We start from the raw sequence: 27,483 nt of genomic DNA on the forward strand, positions 1-27,483 counted from the left end.
TGTCTGCGTGAGGTTGTCGTGACTTGTTTTGTTGGTCAGTGTCCCCAGCTCCTTGCTGTAGAGAAATTCCATGTGGTCTCTAGTTAACTAACGTCCCTTTTATTAGAGAATCACATCCTTCTAGAGAAGGGACGCTTTCCAACTTCTTCCTTTATGCAGACAAGACGTGTGACAACTTCTCTGTCATTTTATAACACAGTCCTGTTGAAGTCAGCGGAATTTGATTGTTTTCAGTGAAGATTTAGAGGCACTGCCGGCCCAGTGCTGGAAATCTCGTTCCTCCCAAAGTTCTGGGTGAACTCTGGGTTTTCCGATACAGTCAGTCAGCCTGTGGAGCGTCGTGAAGGTTGTTCGCATGTGGTGCTTTGTGCCCTTCGTGAAGCCGGTGAGGACCAGTGCTAGGGGCGTGGGGACGGATGCTCCCCTCGGGCCCCCTGTGCGTCCCAGGAAGTTTCAGACGTGGGGTTCCCTTTCGTGGTGGAGATTTCAGTCCTCTCTGACTTTGGTGGTGGTAAAGTCGTTAATTGCCTTGTAGGTCTCTCTGTAACTGTTTCGCCTTCCAGGGCACCTGCATATTTGTGTCACGTTCTTATGGTGGAGGGTTGTACGTCTTTCCTTGCTTCTCAGCATTCTGACCAGCCACCTGTCTACCCGTTTAGAATTTAACTTGGCGAAGAAAGCGTTGCCTGAATGGCTGAGCACATGATGAGGTTCATGTATGAGTCCTTGGTGGTGAGCTGGGATCCCAGGAGCCCAAATAAAACTGCAGTGAGTGAGCCCCATATTTTACAAATATATGTGCAGATGTATTAACTTATCCCCACACACGTGTGCGTGAGTGTGTGTACATGGTGGGGTGGGGGGGGTGGACGCTCGCACACACCAGAGACGGACTGTCTTTCCTGTGTGTCCTTTGACTTCACTTTGCACGTCACTGCAGAGTAGTGTGTTTGGACCCAAACTATGTTCTTTGCTCTGGCAAATTGAAAAATAGAATAATTCCAAAGTTATGTCTAGGTTATACTTTTTTTGTGTGTGTTATCTTCTTTTACTTATTATTTATTTTTGGCTGCACTGCACAGCTTGTGGGATCTTAGTTCCCCGACCAGAGATTGAGCACGCGCCCCCTGCAGTGGAAGCATGGAATCCTAACCACTGGACCGCCAGGGAAGTCCCTAGGTTATACTTCTATTTTTTGAAACGGTAGTTCTTACTTGGGGGGAAAAGTACCTGAAATAAAATTTCCTGTTAAGATGAACTTAGCCAGCCTTTCCTAACTGATGCTGACCTACTCTGTGAAACGCGGTTTGGCCTTTGAGAAGCGGCAGTGAGCGGCTTTAGGCAGCCCCCTCCCAGTTCATGGCCCTCGTTTCTGGTGGGGGCTCTGCGTGTGGGGAGGATGGGCTGCGCTTCTGCGTCACAGTCACGGCCAAGTCCGCCAGCATTGGCGGGGAGCAGAACACGTCTGGGTGGCATCCCACCAGGCCGCCTCTTGCAGGGATTGGGGGCACCTTGCTGTGGTCTGGAGCCTTCTCTGGGCTGTCCCTGACTGCATCTCCGTGCGAAGGCCCGAGCTGTGGGGACCGTTTGCGATCTCGGGGGCAGAACTTGCCCTGGGAAGAAGCAAGGCCCCTCTGTCTCCCTACCCCTCCCTGTGCTCATCTAGGAGGGGGTGATCTCCACTCCTTACGTTGTTCTCTGTTCTTTAGAAAGAGCAAGTTACCGTATCCAAGTGATTTCCTAAATAGCAAGGAAAAGCCACTTACAGTGGGAATGAATCATTGAACAAAGCATAGTAAAAATTATAGCCTGAACTCCACATTGTCAAGCCCGGATGTAATTTGTGAAAGGTTTGTTTCACGGGAACCCTTTCTTGGCAATGAGAATTTGGGGTCGCCGCTGGTGCAAAGAAATAGCAACAGCATAAAACCCGACCTTCCCATAAAAGTGAAGTCTAGGCTGGTGCTATTACGAAGGTCAGAAGCTAGCAATCTTGGCCTTGGAGTCACATCTCTGGGCCTGTGTTTTCATTTGGTGACTGATTGTCTGGAACTGGGAATGCTGAGGTACCATTACTGTGGGCCTCGGCTGCGCACACGTTCCAAGGTTACAGTTTGAAACGCTGTAATGATGTGATTGGTTCAATGGACAAGCCTGCAGCTCCAAGGGCCAGGCATTGAGATGGGGCTCAGATGGCCTTGGACCATGAGTGCTCTTTGCTCATCCAGGTCAGGATCCTGTGATGGGAGTTTCTGAGCATCCAGAAGGCGTCAGCAGTACTGCTAGGCAGGCTGAAGCATCAGGACTTAATTTAAAGTGTGTGTTTGGGTTTTTTTAAAGCAGTTATTTTCAGTTGAACTGATAAACCCCTCTAGTCTCCATTTTTGCAAGAAACAATCTGGTTTTTTGCCCTTTTAATTCTAGGTGGTGAGTTTTTTGTTGTTTTCATCACAATACAACCCTTGTTCTTTTTTTTAAATTGAAGTAGAACGTACCTACAGAAAAGCAAACGGATCCCAAGTACAGAGCTTGATAAAATTTGACAAGGTGTTTATTCTCGTTTTTTAAATGAGTGGCTCTCAGTATTTGTCACCAGAGTTCTCCCTGGAGTTTTTTGCTTCTAAAGTATATTTATTAATGGTTACTTTGTGTGGTTTTCGTAGTAGGCATGGAACTGCCAGTGGGAGTCGATCAGCTGGAGAAGCATCGTTGCAAGCCACTGTGTGCGGGGTGGAAAATACATGGTTATCTTTATATTTCTTCACACCAGACTCCTGTTCAGCTCGCGAGCGCCCTGTGTTTTATGGGCACTAAGATTCCTCATCCAAGGAGTGTTTGCTGCACCAGAGAGGCAGCCCTCCCGGGCAGAATCCACGGGGGTCAGGCATTAGGTGTCACCTGCTTAGGACGACGTGGCTGCTTTGGGAGGGTGTGCGCAAGGGGGAGGGTCAGGGGGCAGATGACCGGCCAGGTGAGGGCACATGGGGCGGACACGGGGCTTCTTGGGGGCAGCGGGGGCGTCTCTCTTTATTTGTTCTCGGCCCTCGGACCATGTTGCCGGCACCAGCTGGACATTTGGTGAAAGTTGGTTAAACTTGCTGCCGGGCTGGGGCTGGGGGACGCCAAGCCCTCGCTCTCGCACCTGGATGTGGGATGATCTCGCGGGACGTTTGCGTCACAAATCCTGGGGACCCATGGGGCGTAGGGTGGGGCCCAGAGCCCAGGGATGGGGATGTGGAGGCCACTGCCCGGTCACACGTGGACTGGAGAACGGGGCGGGGCCCATCCCACCTGGAGCCCTGCTCATCGTCCGGTGCCAGGTGTGGTCCCATGGGAAGGGCAGGAGTGGACGGCCACCCTGAAGTCGGGCAGGATCATCTGTTAGAGACAGACCTACGGGTGATTTGGGTGCTGGGACTGGGGCATCTGGTCTGGCTTTCTGAGCGCCCAGGCCCTCACGTAAACACTGGCGCTGCAGACCTCGTTCTAGAAGCCCTGGGCAGGTGGCACCTCAGTTGCCTAGAACTAGGTACAAGGGCAAGGCCTTGCCCTGGAACTTGGGGGGTTTCGCGCAGGGCGGGCAGCCCTCAGTGAGGGCAAACCCCCCCCCGCCACCGCCAGGCCTCCCACTGCCCGGAACCCACTCTGCCCAAAGGCGCCGCCCTTGAGGAAACACTGGGTAGTGCTCCCTACTTGGAGACGCTTTCCTTGGACTAGAAATGGATCAAATGAACAAACAACCCCTGCTTTCCGGACAATTGTGTTTTATGTTACTTTTGTTTATTTATAAAATAATGTACTCCTTAAAAGCATCAAATGCAGTAAACAGTTGAGAATCACACCAGGGGAAGCTGAAGGCTGCCTACCCCCAGTGCCAGTGCCCAGGGGGTCACTGCTGTCCACGCTTCCAGACCCTCCCGGGCATCCGCAGACTCGGACGTCGCACACACGGGGCAGGTGGCGTCAGCAAGCGGCCCCTGGGCGCCCTGTCCTCGTGGAGCTTCTGAGACGGGTGACTAGAAGGACCCGTGTCTGCTGGTCTAAGATGTCCTTAATTTTAAGATGTGCCACCAAGAAGGGGAAGTGCTGTCATGCAGACTGTGCCATGTCGTTGACCAGGAGACACCCTCAGAGATGTTCAGGTGTGTCTGGGGGCGGGGCAGGGCACATCTCAGGCGTGAGGAGGCTCAGGTAGGGGTGCTGTGCAAGGCCACACAGTAGAGTGACGCGTACAGCTCGGTTTCTCTGCATCAAAACCTGGCCAAAGACACAGGGACCGAAAATCATGCTCTTAGTTCCTGCTGGTGAATATAAAATACTAAAATGAACCCAGATTGAGACATTATGCTCAGCAGTGTTTAAATGGGGATAAAGATTCAACGTGAGAAAGTGTAATTTACGTTGTGTAAGAGGGAAACCACATGTAAAAAAACGTTGATGGCGTTCAGTAGGTATTATTCACGATGAAAAACGCTGCCGTTAGAATTCTCGTAATTTGATGATACCCGCTGGAGACCTCCAGCGAGCCCCACACTTAACTGGGGACACTTGCAGTGTTTCACTGTTAAGTCAGGGTGGAGGCCAGTTTGCCTGTGGTCACAGTGAGTAGCCAGGGCTTTCCTGGACATCTGAGCCGTTGTAATAAGACGGGGAAACAGGAGGTTTAAAGGTAGGAAGAGAAAAGCCCAAACCGTCTTTATTGGCAGAGATATAAAAGTCCTCCTAGAAAAGCACAGGAGGAGGTGGTGAGTGTTAGAAGCACAGCGACCAGCATGCAAACTGAAGTGTTTCCAGACCCGCTCGTGACCAGCGCGTGCATCGAGCAGGGCGGTCACGGGAAGTGAAGCCCACTGCTGACTCCCCGAACAGCCGCTTACGGTCACTTAGGGCATCCTGAAGGTGTGACTAAGCCCGAGGTTCAAAGTCTCCAGGTGCCGACCCCTCGCACCGGGTCTGCAGATGGGCCGCCACCCCACACAAAATCCCCAGAGGACTCTCCACGGGGTATCATCTGCTGATTCAGGGTTTGGCTCTGGGGACCCAGGACAAGGAGCCCTGACTCGGGTGCCTGCCTTCGCCCTGTCGTCTGGGCTTGGGAGGGGCTGGGCCCCAGCAGGTGAGCAGGGCCACGTGCCTCCACGTGGACTGCAGCTCCCTCCACCCACACGGGGTGCAGTCCCACTGGGGGTGGCGTGGCGGGGAGTCCATCCTGTGGGACTGAGCCCACGAGCCCTGGGGTCTCAGGTCGGGGGGTGTGGGGGCTCTGCTCGGGCTGGCACAGCGGGTGCACGGTGGGCTCATGTGGAATCCCAACGGCTGTCCTGCTGGTGTCACTGGGCGTCCCCTGACATGAGGGTGAAGCATTTTTTCAGATGTCTACAGAGCAAATTCACGCTTCCCTTTCTGGGAGATTCTGGTCATTTCCTTTGCCCACTTTCAATTGGGCCTCTCTAACTGGGTGGTTTTCTTACGGATTCATAGATTTTTAAATAATCTAGACAGGATTCTTTATGGGAGCAGCACATATGCCAAAGCGTGGCCTTTTTTTTTTTTTTTTTTTACTGTTGGTGTTTGGAATATAACCCCTTCTCAGCATTATTTATTTATTTAGTTTTGGCTGCGTTGTGTCTTCGTTGCTGCACACGGGCTTTCTCTAGTTGTGGCGAGCGGGGGCTACTCTTCGTTGCGGTGCGCGGGCTTCTCATTGCAGTGGCTTCTCTTGTTGCGGAGCACGGGCTGTAGGTGCACGGGCTTCAGTAGTAGCAGCGCGTGGGCTCAGTAGCTGTGGCTCGCGGGCTCTAGAGCACAGGCTCGGTAGTTGTGGCGCACGGGCTTAGTTGCTCTGCGACACGTGGGATCTTCCCGGCCCAGGGCTCGAACCCGTGTCCCCTGTATTGGCAGGCGGATTCTTAACCACTGCGCCACTTTTTAATTTTTTTTTTTTTTTGCGGTACGTGGGCCTCTCCCTGCTGTGGCCTCTCCCGTTGCGGAGCACAGGCTCTGGACATGCAGGCTCAGCGGCCATGGCTCACAGGCCCAGCTGCTCTGCGGCATGTGGGATCCTCCCGGAGCGGGGCACAAACCCGTGTCCCCTGCATCAGCAGGCAGACTCTCAACCACTGTGCCACCAGGGAAGCCCCTCTTAGTGTTTTTAATTGGCGTTTCCCTGGTTACAGATGAGTAGAGCATATTTCCATCTGTTTGTCTTTTTGATTTTCTTCTTTTGTGAAATGTCTCTTCAAGTTGTTTGCCTATTTTCCTGCTGGGTCGTCTTTTTCTAAACAATATACAGAAGATAAGTTTTTAAAGCATATTTATGTTATCTTCTGTATGTTATCTTACCTGTTCAGCGCTTCTTCACTCTCTTTTTGGTGTTGTGATAGGCAGCGTTTCTCAAGACTTATTTGGTTCCCCGTCCAGCCTCAGTGAGGACCCAGGCTCAGCCCCCCTCAGTGAGGACCCAGGCTCAGCACCAGCTCTTGGGGGAGGCCCTGGGGGAGGAGTTCCCCTGGGAAGACCCCCAAACCGCCCTGTGCAGCAGGGCAGCCAGGAACCAGCCACAGGGATTGCCTCAGAGCCAAGGTGGGCACTGAGCTCCCCATGGGCCCCCTCCGTCTGGACTCGTGGGGCTGCTGGCCTGAAGGGCTGGCCCCGAGATGGGCAGGAGGACAGGCTGTGGCAGACGCCCAGCGAGTGTGGAGCCCCTGCCATCCCGGGGGCTGTGGCCCGGGTCCCTGGGACGGTGCGGGGCAGCAGGAAGGCGGCCTGGGTGAGCTGTCCTCCCCAGCACGACCCAGAGGGACCCTGGAGGTGTGGTGCTTGGCTTCGAGGACCCCTGCCTCGGGGCCAGGTTCCCTGAACATCTTCCAGGACCCTCCCCCGTGACGAGGAGCCGCTCTGAGGTGACAGGGGTCCCAGCCAGAGAAGGGGTCTGCAGGGGCCGGGTGGTCTCCCTGCAGGTGACCAGAGCCAGAATGGAGGTCCACTGTGAACCCACGTTGTTAACTTGGGCCTCAGTCACTTGGAACTTGGGGGAGGCTGGTGTGCAATAGTCCTGGGTAGAGGTGCTTTTTCTATCCAAGACTCATCTTGCACCCCTCGCCCCCCGTACCACAGTCTCCTGAAGTATGACACTCAAGCCTGAGGGTCCCCTCCCTGGTGGGAGAGCAGGGCCCACAGCGGGACCGGGTACAGTCTGCAGCCTCCGAGCCCCAAGCCTGCCTGGGGATGGCGGGAAGGCAGGTCTTAGCCCACGGCATGCTGCTGTACCTTCTGCCCAAGTCCTCGTGAGAGGGGACAGGCCCTGGGGTGACAGGGACCCCACAGCCCGCCCAGGCAGGGGTCTTAGAGTGCCACGACGAGACCCTCGGGTGGACACGGGCTCTGCCCGCCCCATTCCACATGCTTACACCGCATCCCCAGTGCAAACCTCACGCTCCGGAACCTCCTCCTGGCTGCCTGGCCCCCGAGGCTTCCCAGGTGCCCAAGAGGAGGGCGAGGTAGAGTCCTGACCACGGCCCCTCCCTGAAGGACGGATGGTCTGCTGCTCCTCCATCTTCCAGGCAGCGGCCGGAGTTCAGGACCTGGGAGGGCAGCTCTCTGCCCTTGACAGGCGAGGCCTCGGGCCTGCTGGGAACTCACAGCCACAGTCAGGTCCCTGATGGAGGCCGGGCTGCCGGGAAGGGTGTCCCCCTGGAGACAGGAAGGTGCAGCCAAGCCTGGCCCACACTTCCGGGTCCAGCGGGCCTCTTGGAGCCTGCAGTGATGTGCCAGGCTGGGGGCCAGGAGGTCCCCCTGCTGCAGAAGGGCTGCAGAGGGTGTGGTTCAGTGCTGTGTGCCCCCCCACCCCCCCCCCAGGCAGGCCCTTGAGGGTACCTGGAGGTGCCCGTGCAGGGTGCCCGGGGCATGGAGGACCTGATGGTCATTCCCAGCTCTGTGCTCTGTGACCAGGGCCATGGAACGTGCTGCAGACTGTCTCTGACAGTCCCGCCTGGAGGGCCTGCTCTGGGCATCCCTGAGTTCCCCGAGACCACCCTGCTAGGCCCCCAAGCTCCTGCTGCTATCACGGAGGACGAAGGTGGCTCTGGCCATCTGGCCGCCTCTGGGGGCCTGGAATGCCGGGGGTGCTCCCCCAGCCCCCACCCCTGGAGGCCCCAGCTGAGCCCCCCAAGCCCCAGGTGGACGGGGCTGCCTTCAGGGCAGGCAGACTAAGGTCCTGGACGGCACACCCCAGCCGGCACGCCTGTCGGGGGACCCCGGGACGCAGCCCTGCCCGGGACGCAGGAAGCCGTAGCTTGCCAATCTCACAGGAAAATGCTGCGACTCTTCTGAGAGACCCACCCATCAGGGCGCACAGCTGCCCCCGAAAGGAAGAGGCACCTCTGAGACCACTGGGTGTGGACCGGGGTCGAGATGAGGGCCAAGAGCATTGTGGGGTGCCCGCCTTACGGTCCTGCGGAGGCCAAACATGCATCCGTGTTCGGCCTCTGGGGCACGGGGCGGGCCGGCGCCGTCCCGATGAGGGACCTCCTTCCTCTAGACAGGTGGACTTGGGGTGGAGGACTGTGCTGTGGACGCCCTGTCCTTTGTTTCTCCCTCTTTCTGCCTTCTCTGGCTTTAGTAAGCATTTGCTGTGGTTCCGTATCCTTTCGGCCCCCAGCTGCCAGTTGCACTTCTTTGTGAGATTCTGGGCGGCCGCCCCGTGCCTGGGCGCCCACTTGCACCTGCCGCACGTCTGCCTGTGAACACTCGGCTCCGGGGTGGGGCGAGCGGGCACCTTAAGCCGGTGTTCCCAGGCCCTGCGCCCTTGACAAGCAGAAATGGCCAGCACGTTGCTGGCATTATTGTTTTGACCAGCTTTCTATAGGAATAAAAAAAACAGAGGTTTTTCTCTAATTTTGTTATGTTTGAAAAACTCGGCAAAACATTGAGAAATGTTCTCTACTCGCTCGGTCAGGGCGCCTGGATGCAGGTCTCCAGCCTCCGCTGGGCCCTCTGTCTGCACTTAGCGGTGGGTGTGAGTGTGCATCCCGGTCTGGAGACGAACCCCACTTCTCACCGCCTGTCTTGTGCACCCCAGACTCAAGTCAGGCAACTCCTGAGGATCCCTGCCGGGGTTCAAGGGGCTGCAGCCCCACCTGGTTGGAGCCCCCGGTCCAGCGGCCAAGCAGGGTCCCCTCCCCTCAGGGAGTTGGAGCGTGGGTGCCAGGAGAGGTGGCGGGTGCAGGAGACGACGCTCACTGGCAGGACCCCAGGAGCCACTGACCCTGCTGGGACGGGCCCTGGCCCCAGAGGCCACCCTAGCCCACGTTGGCGGCCTGTCGCTCCATCAAGGGCCCTGGGGTCTCCCAAGCCGGTCAGCCCCCTTCCTGACTGCCCACAGCCCACACCATCCCCTAGGCATGTAGACGCTCTCTGGGCAGGAGGGGGTGTCCCCAGGCAGCCAGCGTGGAGGAGAGGAACTGCAAGTGTGCCCCTCCCTCAGGGCAGGCCCCTCCAGCAGCTGTGTGGCCCCGCCCTACCCTGGGGTGGCTGCGTTGGCTCCTCCGCCAGCCTCTGGGAATACTCTCTGGAGGAGCGGGAGCCCCACCCCAAGACAAACATGGCTGCCTTGTGCTGGCGTGGGGCACACGCCCCTCCTGGGCACAGCCGGGCTCCAGGGCCGGGCAGCTTGCCAGGGAGCCCTCCTGGACCCCGTCCCCGCCACCACCTGAGTTGCTTCCTGCTTTTCGGGAAGGCTCAGGCCAGCAGCATCTCCCTGGGGTAGGGGCTTCCCTGTGGGGCCCAGTGGGTTGGGGACCAGAGCAAGTGTCTCTAGCCCTTGAAACTGGGCGGCTGGGGCAGACCCAGGCCCAGAGCTTGAAGCCATGGAGGGGAGGCCTTACAAGCAATCCTCTTGTCTGCAGGATGCATCCGTTTAATAGAAGTTTCCAGCACTGAGCGTGCAAAACCTGTCAGAAACAGTCACACAGGAACCGCGGTGGTGCCCCGAGTCCCTCCCTCAGGAGGAGCAATGTCCCTCGTGGACGCCTGGGTCGGTAGCCCAGCGGCTGAATTGTGCTTCAGGTCTGATGTTAAAAGGAGGTCAGATGGCGTGGCTGCGAAAGTTCAGCGTAAAAACAGAGGAAAACGCTGTCATCTGATTCTCTTCCCCAAAGTCAAGGGCCGCGGGAGCCCCAGTGACTCGCAGGGCCGCTGTGGGGTCTCACAGCAGCCCCGCCTCCCTCCCAACGAGCCCAGGCTGCCGGCACCTCTCCAGAGCCCGCCCCGCCCCTGCCAGGGGCCCGGCTGCGCTGCAGACCCTCTTGCTGTCCATTTCCTTCTGGAAAAGGCTCCCTTCGCTTGCCTGCCTCACCGTTCCGGAGACCCTTGCGGCCCGACTCTGGGCCAGACCCTCAAGAGTGAGATCACAGGGGACCCACAGGGCAGACGAGGGTGGCCCACCGCCCCGTGACTTGGCTGAGAGCCGTGGGCGATGCCCAGGAATCAGTACCAGCCGTCGCCGTGGAAACGGGCAAGTTCAGGGGCTGCAGTGTGCCCTCCTGCTCTGGTGTGAGCCCCCGGCCCGGGCCTCTGCGGTCCAGCCTGGCTCCTGTCCCTGCACTGCGGCCAGACCCGGTCACGAGTTGCGGTGCGTTTGTGCAAAGGGCCAGGGATTGTATAGACTTGTAAAAACAGGTTAAAAAGGCTTCCCACCAGCGTCTGGCAGTGCCCGGGGCAGCCTCGGCCCTCACAGGGTCCAGTCCCGGGAGCAGCTCTGGGCTGGGCGGCAGGCGGGGGTCGGGGCCCTGCGCTCATGCATCACGCGGCTCATGGACCCTGGCAGGACAAGGTCAGCCCGGAGGGCTCCACATGGCACTCAGAACTGCGTCTCGTCCCGCGTCTCAGGGTTGCAGGAAGCCAGCTTGTTGCTGCAGCTGCTCTTCCGGCTCCGGGAACTGCTGGCCACGTGGGCCAGGGGGTCGGAGCGGATGAGATACCTGCGGGGAGGGCGGGAGGTCCCTGATGTCGCCCTGTGCCTGGGAGGCTGGGCTGGACGCCCACGCGTCAGATGGGCAGGTGTCCACACTTGCCCGGGGACCCAGTACTTACACGATGTCGTTGGGCTCCAGCCGCGTGTCCGGTGGGGGGTTGATGAGCACATAGGAGAGGGTGTTCTGGTGGTCGTTCATCTCGTCTGTGGAGACAGGGCCCAGCGCGCAGTCACCACTCAGCCCCCTGCCTCCACCTCTGCTCTGGGGGGCCCCGAGGAGCTGGCGGCTCTGGTCCAGCTGCAGAATCCTCCCGGCCTTTCAGCCGTCCTGCCTGAGCCCTCGTCCTGGCGAACCCAGCAGGGCCGGTCCTCCCTGACCGGCACTGGCCTCGGCCCCCGCGCTGCACGGGCATGGGGGCGGCCACGAGGGCAGCAGGCACTGGCTCCCACGGTCTCCCGATGGCTCGCTCAGCTGAGTCATCGGCATCTTCGGGTGCACTGACCCTGAACACGGAGCACACCTGTGCACACGGACACGTGTGCACACACCTGCGCACCCCCACTCCTAGTGCAGTCCTCACTCCCCCCCCCGCCCCCCAGTGCCCTGCATCCCCGCCCCATACAGGCCACCCCTGACCCCTCCTCAACCCTCCGCTTCGGACTTGTCCTTTCTTTCCCAAGACCTGCTCCCGTGGCACCAGCCCGGAGTCCGCCCGGCTCAGTCTTCCAGAGGGGCCCTTGGGCACACACGGGGTCCGAGCTGCCTGTCAGAGAGACAGCCTGGGGTCCAGCCCACGGGGTGGCTGTGGATTCTGGAGAAACCCTGGTCACCTCACAGGTGCCTCTCTGGCCAGATACAGGGACAGGGCTGGCCACTGTCTGGCAGTGACCCCAAGCTCACTGGCAGGAAACGAATGGCTGGCGGCCTCAGTTTCCCCATCTGGGTCAGGCCCTGGGTGGCCTCTGTCCCCAGCCCCTCCTGTTCCCTTCTCAGCACCATCCCTCCCGTTGGGAGGGCGCCAGCCAGTCCACTGAGGGGCGGGATTCTCTGCGAAGCTGGGGCAGCTGCCTGCTGACTAGGTGGGCGGGGGGCTGCAGCTCGCTCCTCTGAACTGATGAGTTCAGGGCCGTATCTGGCAGTGCGTTCGGGACCCGCACGGTGGCAGGCGGAGCGCGGCGTGCTTCCTGGGGACAGGTCGGGGCACAGGCTGGGACCCGGGAGCTGACGGACATGCGCAGACCCTGACGGGCATCAGCTGGTGCCAACCTCGCATCCACGCCCGGGAAGGGGACGGCCTGACCCCCTCGCCCACCCCCCATGCGCGGTCACGAGCCAGGTTGGCTCACGCTGGAGGCTGCGTGCCTCCAGGGTGGGCAGCACGGAGCTGGGCGGTGGGGGCAGCGGGTGGCGCAGGTGGGAGCGGGGAGGCTCCCGAAGGCTCTCAGGGACCCCGCACCCCTGACCACAGCCAGGGCGGCTCCACGGGGACAGGCGCATGGTCAGGACAAGGAAACGGAGAGGCCGGAGCCGGGCCGGGCCCCTCTGTGTGGCCGGGGAGAGGGGGATTCGCGCCTGCCTCGCTGGGCCCTCCCCTCCGGCCTGGACCCTGCTTCTCCCCCGGGGGGCATGGATCACAGGCGTTCCCGGCCCGAGGCAGGCCCAGCTCCGTGCTTACGGGGGCCCCGCTGTGGCGCCCGGGGCTGGGTGTGCTCGGTCGCGAGGCCCAGACCCCGACTTCCCTGGGACGGGGCGGCCTCGCCGTGCCTGCTGTGCTCTGGTGAGGGGCCGGGGGCTGGCGATGACACTCCTGGCCAGTGACCAAGGGCAGTGCTGCTGCACTCCCCCTCGCACCCCATACCTGGCACTGCAAGCCTTGTGCAGGCCCTCCTCCTTCAGCCCGCAGACCAGACACCTGGCCCGGCCCTGGGCGTCCACGCGTTCCTCTGGAGCCCCACCCTGACCACAGCCTCACTCTCCTCCGTGCACTGGGGGCAACTGAAGCACCCTCCCCCGAGATGCAGGCCGCTGCGGGGTCCTCGTGGCGGTGCCCTCCCCGGGGGACTGACTGCCCTGCAGGCCCCCAGGATCAGCCTCTCCTCTGGTTTTACGTCCTGGCTTAGGCACCTCTCGGTGTCCGCACGTCGGTGGGGGCTCAGGAGACACCACCCGGGGAGCCTGTGGGTGCGGCCACCCCTGCCTGGGAGCCTTGGCGGGGAGCAGGGGTGCAGCCGGGTGCAGGGAGGGGGGCGATGCAGCCACCCCGTTTGCAGAAGCCCCAGGCTTGGACTTGGGCTGGCCTGGGGGCTCTGCTGTGAATGCGGTCGTGGGGTGCTGGGTGAGGAAAAGCACAGGGACCCCAGAGATGCCAGGGCTTCGCCTGCTCAGGCCCAGCTGGGCCGGCCCCCAGCAGCTCCTCCGCCGTGAACCCCGGAGCTTCTCGCTCCTGGGCCTGGGTCTACCCCTGGCCGTCCAGTCCCACCTGAGCTAACACCTACCTGGGCTCAGGAGGCCCGTCAGCTCTGGGGTCACCCCTAACCCCAGGGGGCCGGGGCGTGTGGGCTCTGAGCCTCCCCGGATCGTGAGGGGCCCCCAGGGAGCGAAGGGGTCCCGGCAGTGAGGCCTGGGGCCTGGACTCTGCTCTGACCTCTGTTGGGGTCTGGGGGCACGTCTGGGGACTGTGGGGTGTCTTCTTGGAAGACACGGGGCCCCCCGCAGCACCTGAGCCTCCCCATGAGAATGGGGTACAAACGGGCTTTGCCTCAACTGGAGAGGGAACCCCCTCTCAAAGCCCCAGCTGGGGCGTGGAGGTCAACCATCCACCGGGCTTGGGTGGCCCTCCAAAGGCTCAGGGCGCAGCAGACCCCAAGGCCCCAGGCACCAGCCCAGGCCTCACCGTGCTCCACCACACCGGGGCACAGGCACCCTGGCCTGGGACCCTCCATCTGGGTGCTTCCCAAGAGCTGGGTGGGCTGCCAGGGGCTGGCTGCAGGCCGATGGCCACCTGCGTGCTCAGGGCAGGGCTTCTCTCAGACAACAGTCGGGGCAGAGGGGCTGGGATACTAGGGTCAGTACCGAAGTCAGCAAATGAAGGAGGAAAGTTAAGGTCCCTGCGGTGGGGCGGCCTGGGAGCTCGTGGGCCCCTGCCTGCAGGGAGCCTCTCTCGTGTCTTGTCCTGTCTGCCGGCCTGGCCGGGGCGGGCGGCCGCCAGTGGACCGTCGGCGAAGGGTTGGCCTGCCCCTCTGCCAGACTCCGGCCACCGGAGCAGAATTACCTTGCAAATATCCCAGGTTTACCCGATTCATGACATCACTGGCTGTTAAATTTGCTACATCCTCTACGGAACACACAGGAAGAGGGACAGACAGACAGAGAGAGAGACAGGTGAACAAGCAGTGCGGAGGCGGCGGCAGCGGGGAGGGGGGCGGGGCCGGCTGCAAGGCGGGAGGCCCGTCTGTCCCTGAACAGAAGTCGGCCCCTCATCTGCCAGGCTCTGGTGGGGGGGCAGGGGGCGAGGAGGCCCAGGGGAGCGCCGAGTGCCCACCCAGGGGCGCCCGCTCTGGGGCTCGGCTGGGCTGGAGCCTCTGCCAGTGCGCGATGCGGGGCCGTGAGCACGGGACGCCCCACTCGGAGCCCCGGCAGTCAGTGTGCCACCCAGAAGGGGCATGACAGCACCCTCCCGGGGAGGGGACACCGAGGGGGGACAGAGGTCAGTTGTGAGGCCGGGCTGTGGCCGGGAGGGGCTGGGCAGCTCTCACGGGCGGCCGTCCGCCTCGGGCCCCGCAGATGGCCAGGCCCGGGTGACCCTTGGGCAGCTCCTGGGTGAAGCCCGAGCTGCCTCATCCCACTTGGAGGGGACTCAGGGGTCCCTGACCCAGGAGGTGGGCGCCCGGGGACAGAGCCAGGGGCCTGGGAAGTGGGCAGAGTCCCCGAGATGGAACCCAGCAGAGGCCAGAGCCTTCACCAGGCTGGGCGGCGGTGGGGGGCTTGGGCCCCTTCCGGCCCCATCAACGGAGGCAGCAACTGTGGAGTGAGGGGAGGGGGTGGGCTTCTCTCCTCTGGCCGAGCCAGGGCACCCCAGGCCTGTTCACGGTCACGTCACAAACCTCTCCCCAGGACAAGCTATGGAGAAAATCTGCCGATGAAGACAAACGCCCTGGCACTGTCGCCCTGAAGTCGCAGGGATGGGGTGGCCGTGCGCCGGGAGCAACGGTGGGGCCCCCGTGGCCCGGGAACAGTATTTTGGTGCTCGGCCGTTCGACTGGCAGCCCCCAGGTCCGCCCCCGTAACCCCGAGCTCCAGCTGCTGGGAGGTCAAGGGGAGGGGTGGCCGGGGGCTCTGGGCTTTCCCTGCCACACCCTGTTCTTGTTCTCACAGTACGCAATGGGCCCCTGTGTTTCTGACCCCAGCAGGACCGGCTGCAGGTGGCCGGTCTGTCCCTGACCGAGGCCTGTGCCCTTGGCTTTCGGGGAGCCCAACCCAGCCCTCCCCACCCCCAGCTGCCTCCTGGAGGAGAGCTGCCTGCTGGGCTCGGCCGGCCTGGGCCTTTATTTTACAGATGGGGAAACTGAGGCCCCAGAGTGGAGGGGTGAGGCCGCCCTATGCGGAAGCTCCACACGGGGAGCTCTGACGGGCCGCGGGGCGGGTGCCCCGGCGGGCAGAGCACGGGCTAGGAAGGCAGACGGGCAGACGGCCCTGCGGCCTTACCGTAGCCGGTGGTGGGCAGCCCCAGGTGCTTCATGCGGTTCTTGACCAGCTCGGAGAGCTCCTGCCGCTCGGACCGCTGGTGCAGGCTGAGCCGCTGCTGGCTGATCCACTCGGCCGCCGCCTTCCCCGAGTGCCGGGCGCCCTTGCGGCTCAGCCTCCGCGCCCACGGCAGGCTCTTGCGCCGCAGGAGTGGGCGCTCCGCCGAGCCACCGCCCGTGCCTGCCTGTGAGCCCCAGGGCCCCTGCGCCTCCCGGGTTTCCTCGCGGTGCTCCACGCTCACCGAGACCTGGGACTGGCCGGGGAGGAGGGGTGAGGGCCCAGGAGAGGAGGGGGACCCAGGGAGGGGGGATAGGGAATGGGGGAGGGGCTGGGGTGACCCACGGAACAGCTGGGGTGACAGGGAGGAGGACAGTCACAGTCCCTGGGGGCACCTCAGCCCAGGGACGCCAGTGCCTTCCTCTGCAGCTGGGCAGAGGGTGCCGGGCCACAGCCCCAAACCACTCAGCCGTCCGAACTGCTGGCTCTAGGTCTGTCTCTGATTTGCTGGTGAGAGGGGGCACCTCCCTCAACCTCTCCGGGCCCTGCATGTCCTGACTTTGCCATGGGGCCGGGGGTAGGCACCTCCTCTGTGTGACTCAGTTTCCTCATCTTGGGGGGCAGGAGAGAGCGGGGCGGGGCACATGGTGGGCTGGGAAGTGCCAGGGGCTTGCATGGCTCAGTCGGGGTGTGGGGCTCTGTGGGTGTGGAGATTGGGATGGACAGCGGGGAGGAACGGGTACCTGCCAGGACGGGGGCCGTGGCACGAAAGGCAGATGTCATGGGGGCTGGGGGGGGCCTGGGCTTCCCGTCCTGGGCCTCAGTTTCCCCGTCTGTGTGGGGGCTGGGGTGATGCCAGGAGCCCTCTCTGAGCTGCACCTTGGCTGGTGCATCCTGGGGCCTTGCTCCCTGACCTGTCACCCAGAGCCCAGGGCCCTGCGCCCCTGCCAGGCGGGACTCGTGTTAAGTGAACCCCTGTGGGCCTGAAGGGACCACTCACCTGGGCCCTGAGGTTGTGAGGCTGCAAAGGAAACCAGGGCAGCCTGGGTACCTGTGGGGCTCCTGCCCTGACCGCCAAGGCTGCCTGAGCCCTCGTGGACTCAGGACCCGTGGGCAGGCCACCCTCTGCAGTTCCAGCGGGCGGCACAGGGGCCCCACGGTGCTCTCGAGCCTCCCCTCCCCCATGGGGGAGGGTCACAGCCACCCAGGGGATGTCCACGTATGGAGGTATGTGGGCCTGACCCCAAAAGGGCCTGACGGCAAAGGCCCAGATCCCCAAACTAGAAATGGGGTGGCCCGAGTCACAGAGAAACGGGGCCGCCTCGGGGAGCCCTTCTCCCCTCCCCGCACCTCCGAGAAGACGTGGCACTCGGTCCTGTAGATGCCGATGGGGATCTCGGCGCTGGAGGAGCACAGCTTCTGGAAGAGGCGGCCGTAGGTGCGGATCCACAGGTCGTCCTCTGTGACCTTCATCTGGAACGGGGAGCCTGGGCTGGGCCGGCCTCGGGCAGGAGGACCCTCCCCAGCAGGGCCCACCCGCCCTGCCCACCCGGCCCAGGCACTTACGGCACAGAGGTAGCCCGAGCCCGGCGTGGTGTCCAACCCCAGGAGCAGCCTGGTGATGGGGATCATGTAGTCCTTCACGAAGGACTGGAGAGGAGGGGCCGCGGTGAGGCCAGGCGGTGCGGGCAGATCTGCCTCCGCATCCCCTGGACACGCCCGCCGGGCACCCACAGCCTCCCATGCGGTGCGCCCAGCAGACAGAGCCGGCGGCCTTTCCTGGCCGGGGTCGCTCACTAGGTCAAAAGGGATGAGAAACCCAGAGGCTGCCGGTAGCCGACCCCAGGCAGCGCTCTCCTGGGAGGAAAGGACCGGGGACACTCGGGTGGATCCCTGCTGCTCCCCGGCAGGGATGGGGCCCAGAGCCGCCCAGTCCTGGCCGGCCTCCTGGGGACCCAAGGGCTGGAGGCTCGGCGAGGGGCACGTGGCTCAGGACTGGGACTGGACGCCGGGCGCCGGCCCCCCGCCCCTGCTGACCTGGTACAGCAACGTGTCCAGCATGCTGATGCTGAAGACGCGGCCGGCGGCGAAGGGCAGGCGGAACATGAAGGCCAGGTTGGAGCCGTTCTCCCGCTCCCTCTGCAGGATGAGGGGCTCAGACTGGCTGGTGCCCGTGGCTGCGGCCGCGCGGGGCAGGCAGCCCAGGGGCCTCCGCGTGCACGGGGTGTGTGCACGTGCACACGCGTGTGCAGGGCGAGTGTGTGGACACACACAGCAGACGGCCAACCACAGGCCGAGCACCCAGCTATGCGTCCCCCCAGACACACGGGGGGCCAGAGCCGGGGGTAAGGACTCGGGCTCTGCTGGGAAGAAACGGGGGCCTGTGCTTGGCTTAATGCCCTGCCGTTGCCACCGCGGAACCCTAACCCTTGCGGTAATTTCACCCCGGAGCACGAGTCCGTGAGCGAAATGGAGGGGACGGCAGGGCACGCACGTGAGCAGAGATAGACGTGTCTGCCTGTGCTGCGTGCATGGCGTCGCGAGGCTCCACGTGGGTCCCTTAGACCCACTGTGTACGGCTCCTGTGGCCGTGGAACAGACGACCACAAACCCCGAAGCTGAAAACCACACGCGTTTACTCTCTGTCGGTTTTGGACGCTGCAAGTCTGAACGGATTTCAGGGGCTGGAATCAGGCGTCACAGTGCCGTGCTCCGGCCGGCGGCCCCAGAGGACGACCCTTTCCTCCCCCTCTCGCCGTTTCCAGAGGCTGACCACGTCCCTGGCCTCTGGCCCTTCCTCCACCTCCACGCTGACCTCCGGCCTCCCTCTTGCAAGACCCCTGGTGATGATGTGTGGCCCCTGGGTGAACCAGGGCCCCCTCCCTCTCAGGATCCTTCAATGAATCGTGTTCCCCACCCTGTGCTGGTTCTGGGGCTAGGGCGGGGGCTTCCTGGGGGCATTGTCCCCACCGCACCAGTTCAGCCTGTGGCTGAGAGGTGGCTCCGAGCCCGTGAGACTGTCCTTCCTGCTGGACCAGAACATGCTTCAGACAGACAGACAAGGTGGGCCTCGTAGACCACCAAGGGCCCTCTCGTGGCCCTTCTCACTGGGGCTGCTCCTTGCCTCGGCAGCCTCCTTGCTGCAAGGTTGGACGGCGGGGCCGACAGACGCCGGGGGAAGGAGGCCTCACCTCTGTCCCTCCCCACCAGCAGGGAGCCCGAGGGCGCGCTGGACGGCACGCGGGCATCCAGGAGGGAAACAGTGCGTTATCACGTAAGAGCCGCAGAACCAGAGCCACGTGGCGTGGTGACTCCAGGCCGCGTCTTCCCACGGCAGCCTTCAGAGCCCAGGGCGCACGTTACGAGGACAAACGGAGGATTCCCGAGATCATTAACGTTGTCAGTTTCCCTTCACTCAGAACAATGAACAGTTTGAGAAGAAAAGAACCAGGACCGGTCGGGAGATGGAGGAGGAAGGAAGAGGCCTGACGTTTTAGTGGCTTCACAGGACCTTCCTGCTTTCTGAACGAGGGCCCTGGTTTCATGCTGTCCACGCTGTAGCAGCCGCGGAGGGTCCAGAGGCTTCAGCCGAGCTCCGAGGTCGCACGCGACAGTGAAACATGGGAACACATGAGGACGAGCCCTCCTGAGAACCACGCGGCTGGAGGGAAGCAGGCGCCTGACTGGACGGGCGTCTGGGGCCCTGCCAAAGGGGAGCCAGTCTGAATGGGCTCCCGGCCGAGGTCACTGTCACAGGTGCTGAGACTGTTACAACGATGACGCCACTGGGAGCCTGTGTCCTGGGATGCGGTGGGGAGCCCCGACTCTAGGAGATCTTCCTGAGAACACCCTCCAGGGAGACACGGACGCCACCCTCTGCGCCTGAATCACCCCCCCGTGCCAGTGCGACCTCTTGGAAGCACGTTGATCTGAATGCCGGGAACATTTCCAGCGTTCCTTGAGTTTCTACTCATTTAACAGGACTTGTCTTATGCAGGTTGTATGTACAGCGCGATCCCATCTTCCCTCCCCATCCTCCGCGGAATCCACTCTGCGCGGGGTGGGCGCGCCAGCTCCGTCTCCCGAGACTGGTGGCATCACGTGGCTCTGCCCGCCCCCCTGCCCCATCCTCAGCCCTGCCCCACGTGGACCTCAGCCAACAAGCGCCCAAGGCTGCAGCCGCCCACGGTCACACGTGCTCACTTCCTGACTTCTCTTCAGATCACAAACCACAGGACGGGGCTCCCACCGTGAACCCACGAGGTGGGGAGTGGGCTGCCCGCACCTGCCCCTGGCGATGCTGCTGCAGAGGAAGGTGCGATCGGGTGGTGATGCCTGCCACAGAGGGAGGGGGTGGGAGGTGGATTAGCGATGTCTGCCGTGCAAGGAAAGGGGAGTGGGAGGACGTCTGCTGGGTGTTTGCTGACGGACCTACTTCACGCCCACCTCCGGAACAGGTCGGGGTGCAAGGCCTGTGGGGAATTGGGTTTGCTCGAGGGAAGGCAGCAAGTGAGGACCAGCGCCAGGATGTCAGCCTTGACCCCAATTCTGTGCTGGTCACCCCTGCCCGTGCTTGGATCAGACTGGCCCGAGCGCCTGGATACAGTCCGGCGGGGGCTGCTGAGGCCGACTTCCAAAGCCACGGCCCAGCCTTGAGTGGAGGGAGTCTCAGCTCACGGGTCACTGCAAGGGGGCGTTTAGGGGGGTCCAGTGGGCCGTCGCGTGGGGTGCAGGCCAAGCCTCCTCCAAGAGCAGGACGGCCCGAGCTCCCGGGCCGCTGACTGAGGCCCCCGGCTGCCATCCAAGGAGCTCCAGGGCCACCACGGGCCTCCTGGGGGAACTCACTTCCATTGTCTGTCTGGGTTCAGAGCTCCCATGCTGTCCCTCTGTCTGCTGTCGGTGGCCAGGCCTGGCCTGGGGGAGCGGCCGTTCGGGTATCCTCCTCGGTGTGGCACAGGATCAGCCACGCAAGTGCAAGCCGTCCCCTGACAAGGACCTCAGCCCAGGCTCCCAGGGAATGGTCACTGCTCCCGACCGCAGCGGCCAGGGTCTCCTCCGTGGCAGCCCACCTGCTTCCTGGTTTCATCCAAGGCAGCCTGAGCACGGCCCTGCTCCTTGGTGGAGGGTAGTGCTGCACTGACCCGGGCAGCGGCCTGGGGCCCACAAACGTGCTAGGGTGGCACCACCAGGCCTGCGCCGCCCGTGTCCCTGGGCTCCACACCTGAGCCCAGCTGATGCCCTTCCTGGAGCCCGAGAAGCAGACAGCCGACTTCAGCTGTCCCACTGCACTGCTGTGTGACCTGAGGCAAGCTGTGCCCCCTTATCCCCCACCCCGTCTGTACCGGGACGAGCACGTCCCTGATGGGCAGTTGACAGAACGGACACAGTTCAGGTTTGGGCGCGGTGTCGGGGCCGGTGTCACCTGGGCTAGTAATTTCTGGCGTGATGGGCAACCTCTGCCCCACACAAGGCCCGGCCAGGCCCGGCCTTATGGGGACGATGTCCGCTCCTGGCCGATGACCCTGAGGCCTCCGGGCTACACACTGAAGAGCCTCATGCTGGGGCTGAGCCCAGGTCTCTGAGCCCCCTGGCCGGAAAAGGGCAGGCACCCAGGCCTCCCATGGCCCCAGTCGCCCACTCCCTCCAGGTTGTGGTGCAGGGGCTGAAGCCCTCAGCTCGGCAGGTCGGGCAGGGCTGCTCACCTTTTCCAGCTTGGAAAGAGCCAGAGAGTAGCTGTCCTTGGCACGAAACTGCATGAACCGCATGTTGGACGGGTGGGTGAGCTCCGTGGTGATGCTGAGGCTGGGAAAGAGCCTGGGTGGGGGGCGGGTCCCAGTCACGGACATGGGCAGGGGGCTCAGGGCGGGTGCGAGTCACGGACATGGGCAGGGGGCTCAGGGCGGGTCCCGGTCACGGACGTGGGGCTCAGGGCGGGTCCCGGTCACGGACGTGGGCGGGGGTCTCAGGGCAGCCCGCGCGTCGCACCGGAACATGGTCTGCACGCTGACGATGGTCTTCGCGTCGGCCATGTAGTCCTCCTCGGCGCTCATGGTGCTCTCCTTGTCCACCACCACCAGGTTGTCGGCGTAGATGATGCCGCACTGCAGCAGGCTGTCCAGGCTGTGGGGAGACAGCCTTGGGTGCGTCCTGCCCCCTCCCCCTGTGCCCTGGCCGCCCGGGGAGGAGGGGAGAGGGCAGGGGTCCTCCTGCGGAGCGGCGTCTTACTTGTCCACGGAGCCCTCCATGTAGTAGACCATGGGGAAGCAGCAGATGGCCTCCAGGAAGTGGTGGTCAGGCCTGTGGGCACAGCAGGTCCTGGAGGCGCCCACCCTGCTCTGCCGCCAGCCCAGCCCTGACCTGGGCGAGCAGGGGCCCCAGGACCGCAGCGTGTGGGACCAGGGGCGCCTTTAGAGGCCAGTGGGGCTGCTCTTGATTGTACCCACGGGGAAACCGAGGGCCCAGGGGTCAGGACAGCCTCGGCTGGACCCCGGCCTCTGGGCTGCCAGGCCTCTGGGGTAGCAGTGCTGGAGATTGGCCCCTGGGGGCTCACGGTCGTGGGGACCCAGTAGGGCCAGGAGAAGCCCTGCTGGAGGACGGTGGAGCACTGCCGAGGGCCGGGGGCTGCTCCCCTGCCTCCCGAAGGTCTGGGGTGCCCTCTGCCCCTCACTTGTTGTCCAGCAGCAGCACGATGGGGTTGAGCTCTCGGCGGGGCCGGTAGTAGGCCCGGAGCGGCACGATGAAGTTGTACAGCCCGTTGCCCGCTGTCTCCGCCGACACAATGATCAGCTTATTCTTGAAGCCGTAGGCCTTGGCATCTTCGTAGCTGTTGTGCCTGCAGCCCTGCGGGGGAGACGCCAGAATCAGCCACCAGGGAGGGAGAGAGGGTGCTGGGGTGGAGCCCTCGGCCAAATGGCACCTGGTCGCCAGCCACCTGGCCTCATGGGGCTACAGGCCACCAGCCTGCCGCACAGAGCACAGTGTGACCTGGGGCCACTGCGCGAGAGGTCACGTCCAGGAGGGAAGGGAGGAATCTGTGCGAGCACACGGTCTTAGCAGATGCAGATACGGACAGATGAGTTGTGTGTGTGCACACATTTGGTCGTGTGCATATACATTTGGTTGTGTGTGCGTGTGCACACATTTGGTTGTGTGCATACACATTTGGTCGTATGTGCCTGTGTGTACACACACCTTCTAGCTCTCTGCGTGGAGAGACTCAGATACAAAGCAGCAGTGAGCACACCAAGTGCCCAGACCTTATTTCTAAACGTGGTTTCCACTAAAAGGAATCAGGTTTCTTGGAGGAACAGTTGGTTCCAGGACTGGAGCAAGGCAGGAACAAGATGCGGGGAGGGGGGGCACCGTGGGTTCAAAGGCATGGACACGTTCAAAGATGAGGGGACATGTTGGAAGGACCGGGAGGCCAGCCTGAGGACCCACCAGCAAAAGTCCACGTGTCAAAACCCGCGTGATCCATATGGAATGCCAGTGTAGGAGTAACGACCAACTGGTTTGCCCTCTGAGTGAACAAGTGAGGCCACACTGACGTACACAAGTGGCTAAGAAAGGAGAAGCGCTTTCTCCCAGTGAAAAGCTGACATAAGCACAGAAGGAAGTGGAATCAGCGAACCGTCAGCTGGGGCGGAAACGCATCGGGGGAGCTCAGTCAAGACCGGCTCGTGTACCTGGTCCCCATGCATCTCCCCACAAACGACGTCCTAACTGCAAAGGCCAAACAGCAGCTCCTCCAGCAGAGAGACTGGGTGGGCGAGGCACCCGGACCACGCGCTCTAAGGCAGCATCACAGGGAGGCCTCCAGGAGGACGTGGCACCTCTGGGGGGTCCAGCCCCCGACACAGGGGCCCCCCGCCCAGGGACGCTCCACCAAACCCAAAACACGGAGGCCCAGAGACCCTGGGGAGGGGAAGGGGCAGGGAGCGTCCAGATGGAGGGAGACAAGCTGTGGCTCTGGCCGGGAAGGGCAGCGAGGGCTCCTGGGACAGCAGGGCGAGTGGAGCGTGGGCTGCGGGCCAGGCCGGTCGTGGTGAGTGGACGGTGGGTACGAGGGGCACCCTCGCCTCAGCAAGCGCGCGTGGATACGGGAGGGAGAGAACGCGCCCCTACAACAGACACGTCGGGGAGGGCAGGCGGGTCCGGGACGTCCCCGGCGCGTCCTTGCCCCTTCCCCAGCTTTGCCGTGACCCACCTTGTCCAGCCGCAGGCAGCAGAAGGGGGCTTTCACGGGCAGGAGGTGGCACAGGGTAGGGGAGCTGCCAATGTAGGGCGAGTTGGGGGGGTAGCCCTTCACGTACCTGGGGGGAGAGACAGGAGCCTCAGCCCGGCCCTCGGGCCCTAGGCTGCCACACGGGGGTGGGTGCCAGACCCCCGCAGACCTGACTGGGCCAGGTGAGGTTGCATGCAACCCATGCACGTGCACATACACACACACACACACGAGCTTACACAAGCCACGAAAGAACCTTAAGGGGCTCTGACGGCCCATCACCCCCTGGTGCCCCCAGCACCCCAACACCGGGGCAGACGCTGGCCCGTGGTCCCCGCTCCACTGGCTCCCCTGGGCCAAGCTGGTCACCCCATAGGCTGTACTCCCCCCGCCGTCCCCACGGTGCCCCGCGCACACACACGCGGTGGTCGCCCTGCCATGGTTGTCCCCCCAGGCCGCCTGGAGAGGTGCTGGCCTCCCGCTCCACCTCCGGTTGGCTTAAGGGACGTGGCATCCGAGGCCAGCCCGCCACCTGCCCCAGGTGTGCAGGAGCCCTGCTGGGCCCCTCGATCTCAGAGCCAGTCCCCGGCAGCCTGTGTTTAAAGCACGTTTACTCCACCACGGGGCAAAGGCAGGAGCAGAGAGTGGCTGCGGTGACAGCCCAGCTGGGAAGCATCGGCTGTGCAGGCCGGCGGCTGGCCGTGGCCCTGGGGTCGGGCGCCACCTGTCTGTCCCGGACGAGGCCAAGTGGCCAAGACCTGGGGACACACTGGGGCCTCTTCTGTCTCGTAATCTCAGAGGAAGACCTGGGCCCAAACCCAGGGCAGCATGATGGCTCAGGATGGGCCAGTGGCCTCCAGGCCCGGACGGCACCTCACCCAGGGCTCCCCTGTCTGTGACCTCTGCAGACCACGCTCAGAGGGCAGCCACCCTGCCAAGCGGGCCATGGCACTGAGGCCTGGCCGCCCAGGGCGTGATAGGGAAGGACGAGGGGTGAGGGCGGGCACTGCCTGGCCTTCCCGTCCACGAGCTGCGTCCCCAGAAGATTCCACTTGCCAAACAAGGTCTCCGGGGAAGCTGTTTGGAAGCCTTGTTCAGAGCATGGGGCAGACCCAGGACCAGCGCCGCCGGCCTGCCTCTTCCTGGGCGCCGGGCACTCACGTGCCATGCCTCCCCTCTCCCGTGGAAGGCTTCTGTTCCCCCTCCAGCCCCAGCAGCACTCACTCCACCACAGACAGCCCCTCCTCGTCCGACGGCGTCATCTCGTCCTCTGACTGGTCACTCAGCAGGTCGCAGGGCAGCAGGGTCGAGCTGTCGGCCACCTCCAGCACGGGCGCGATGCTGGGCCGCCGGCTGCCTGAGCCGTTCTCCGTGGGGAGCGCCAGCTTGCTGCCCCCGCTGCCTCCGCCGCTCTGTGCTGGCTGGCACTCCGTGTTCTGGAGGTCCATGGCCACTGTCCCTGGAACAGAGCGGCTGAACTTGGCTGGAAGCCCCTCCCGTCTGTCCTGGGGGCAGGGGTTCCCGGAGTGGAGGTGGACAGAGGCTCCCAGTGACCCTTGACGCAGGGCGGTCTCACCCGGCCAGGCACTTGGACATCGATGCCGACACAGGTCCCTACAGGAAGGCAGGAAGCCCCCACGGGACAGATGTGCAAACTGAGGCCAGAGAGACGGGACTTGCCCGGGGTTACGCTGCAGGCCTGAGCACCTGGGTCTTTTGGGCGGGTCCCCCGCCCGCCCCGCCCGCCCCGCCCTCCCACCGGGAGCTGCACTCGGCCTCACCCATGGAGGCGATGATGCTGTGCACGGGCAGGCGGGACGAGCCCTCGTACAGCCCCTGCCCCGCGAGGCCCTTTTTCTTCTGCTTTTCCTCCTGCTTGAAGATGAAGGCCGAGTTCTCCTCCTTGGTGATGTTGATGTAGAAGCAGGTGTCGGAGGTGGCCAGGATGTGCCGGGGCCCCGGGTTCAGCAGGATGCTCTTGTTCTCCTCCCGCTTCAGGCCAATGAGACACACACCGTACCTGAGCGGACAGGGCGGGGGCTCGATGGGGCCCAAAGCTGCCTCTCCTGGGCTCCTTGGGGGCTGACAGTGCAGCCCTCCCCTCGTGGGTGTCGGGATGCCTTCCCACTCGACGCAGAGACCCACCGGGGGCAGCCTCGAGGGAGCCTCAGAGAGAGAGAGAGAGAGAGAGAGGGGCCCCGTGCGGGTCTCACGGCTGAGTGGGCGTGATGTCTGACCCTGAGGCCCTGCTGGTCCACCCTGCAGCGGGCACAGGCCACGCGCATTTCAGCCTCCGGACCCCGCCCCGCACTCCTCCCACCCTGGCCTGGATCCGGGGTGGGGGGTGGCGTACTTCTTGTGCGCGTGGAAGGCAGCGTAGGTGAAGCTCTTGCCCTCGTACTCGCCGAAGAACTTGCTGTCCCCCATGCGGATGTGGTAGACCTCGTTGCCCGAGCAGCGTCCGTACATGCGCTGCCACTGCTCCGGTGAGTCCTGGCCTTCCCTGGGGCGTGGGGAGGGTGTCACCCCCACGGCTGCCCCCGCCCAGCCGGGCTATGGTGCCCCCCAAATGTGGCTTCTGCCGGTGTGGGTGGAAGCCAGCGTGACCCCTGACCCCAGCCCCTCCCCATCTGGCTGAGACTAGACCTGGGTGGCCTGATGGGTCCTTGGCCAGTTTTAAAAAGCTGTAAACACAATGGTCTGATTTTTAGGGGTGTCAAAGTGTTTCGGAGTCAAGACTGGCCTCTGCGGCCTGTGGGTCCTCCCAGGAGCCCCGGGCCACGTCCTCTTCCCCTGCCTGGTCCCTCCCCTAGGGCCGCCCAGGCCCCACACGGAGCCGAGGCCGCCCATCGGGGCCCCCCACACCCCAGCCTGGTCTTCCCAGAGAAGATGGCACCCCTCCTCTGTCCCAGGGCAGCCCCTTGCCTCAGGCTCTGTCTGGAACCCCAGCCCAGGTGCCAAATGCCAAACGCACCTTCTCTTACAAACCAAGCCCCGCCGGACCCTGTCACTGCCTAAATCCCAGGACTCTCCTGCTGCCCCTATGGCCCTCTGCGCCGTAGACCCTCTGGGCCCCGCCTGCAATTCCCAGCAGCCCCCAGGCCACCCCCCAGCTCCGACCCTCGCTCGGCGAGGCACCGACTGCTTCCTCAGCTGGGCCCTCGGCGGCCGCCCGCTGCGGCATCCTTGCCGTGTCCCCGGGCCTCGCCCCCCTCCCATCACAGGTCCCCTCAAGGCCTCCCGCTCCCCCAGCAGCCCCCTGGTCTCCCTGGCTGCGCGGTCCTGGGAGCAGCACTCACTGGCCGCGGGACGTGTGCACCAGCAAGGTGATGAGCGTGGGCGTGGCCGGGCAGATGCAGCTCAGGGCCAGCATGGCGTACTTGCACTCCTCCTCACACACCACGTGCTCTGTGGGCAGGAGCGCCAGGGCCACCACACGGCTCTTGCTGCCCCACGGCAGATGCCCCCTTGCCCAGCACCCCCAGAACCCCTCCCTCCTCTGCTCAGCCCCACCCAGTGCCCCGCCCCTGGGAGCCTGTTCATTCT

General features: G+C 63.3%; 1 protein-coding gene across 1 annotated transcript in view; it reads right to left on the reverse strand.

The window, feature by feature from the left end:
- Positions 1-10,844: 10,844 nt before the first annotated feature.
- The window catches only part of KCNT1 (potassium sodium-activated channel subfamily T member 1), a 64,434-nt gene continuing 47,795 nt past the window's right edge, over positions 10,845-27,483 (reverse strand). The window contains exons 16-30 of the mRNA XM_082611826.1: positions 27,237-27,345; positions 26,291-26,440; positions 25,719-25,957; positions 25,162-25,396; positions 23,920-24,025; positions 22,381-22,553; positions 21,939-22,010; positions 21,699-21,833; positions 21,416-21,527; positions 17,751-17,852; positions 17,280-17,363; positions 17,064-17,186; positions 15,678-15,969; positions 11,092-11,176; positions 10,845-10,979 (exon numbers count right to left, since the gene is read on the reverse strand). Of these exons, the coding sequence (XP_082467952.1) occupies positions 10,859-10,979; positions 11,092-11,176; positions 15,678-15,969; positions 17,064-17,186; positions 17,280-17,363; positions 17,751-17,852; positions 21,416-21,527; positions 21,699-21,833; positions 21,939-22,010; positions 22,381-22,553; positions 23,920-24,025; positions 25,162-25,396; positions 25,719-25,957; positions 26,291-26,440; positions 27,237-27,345 (2,138 nt within the window). The 3' untranslated portion in view covers positions 10,845-10,858. The remainder of the gene's footprint in view (positions 10,980-11,091; positions 11,177-15,677; positions 15,970-17,063; positions 17,187-17,279; positions 17,364-17,750; positions 17,853-21,415; positions 21,528-21,698; positions 21,834-21,938; positions 22,011-22,380; positions 22,554-23,919; positions 24,026-25,161; positions 25,397-25,718; positions 25,958-26,290; positions 26,441-27,236; positions 27,346-27,483) is intronic.

The sequence above is a fragment of the Mesoplodon mirus genome, assembly GCF_964341445.2.
Source record: "Mesoplodon mirus genome assembly, chromosome: 1".
Lineage (NCBI taxonomy): Eukaryota > Metazoa > Chordata > Mammalia > Artiodactyla > Ziphiidae > Mesoplodon > Mesoplodon mirus.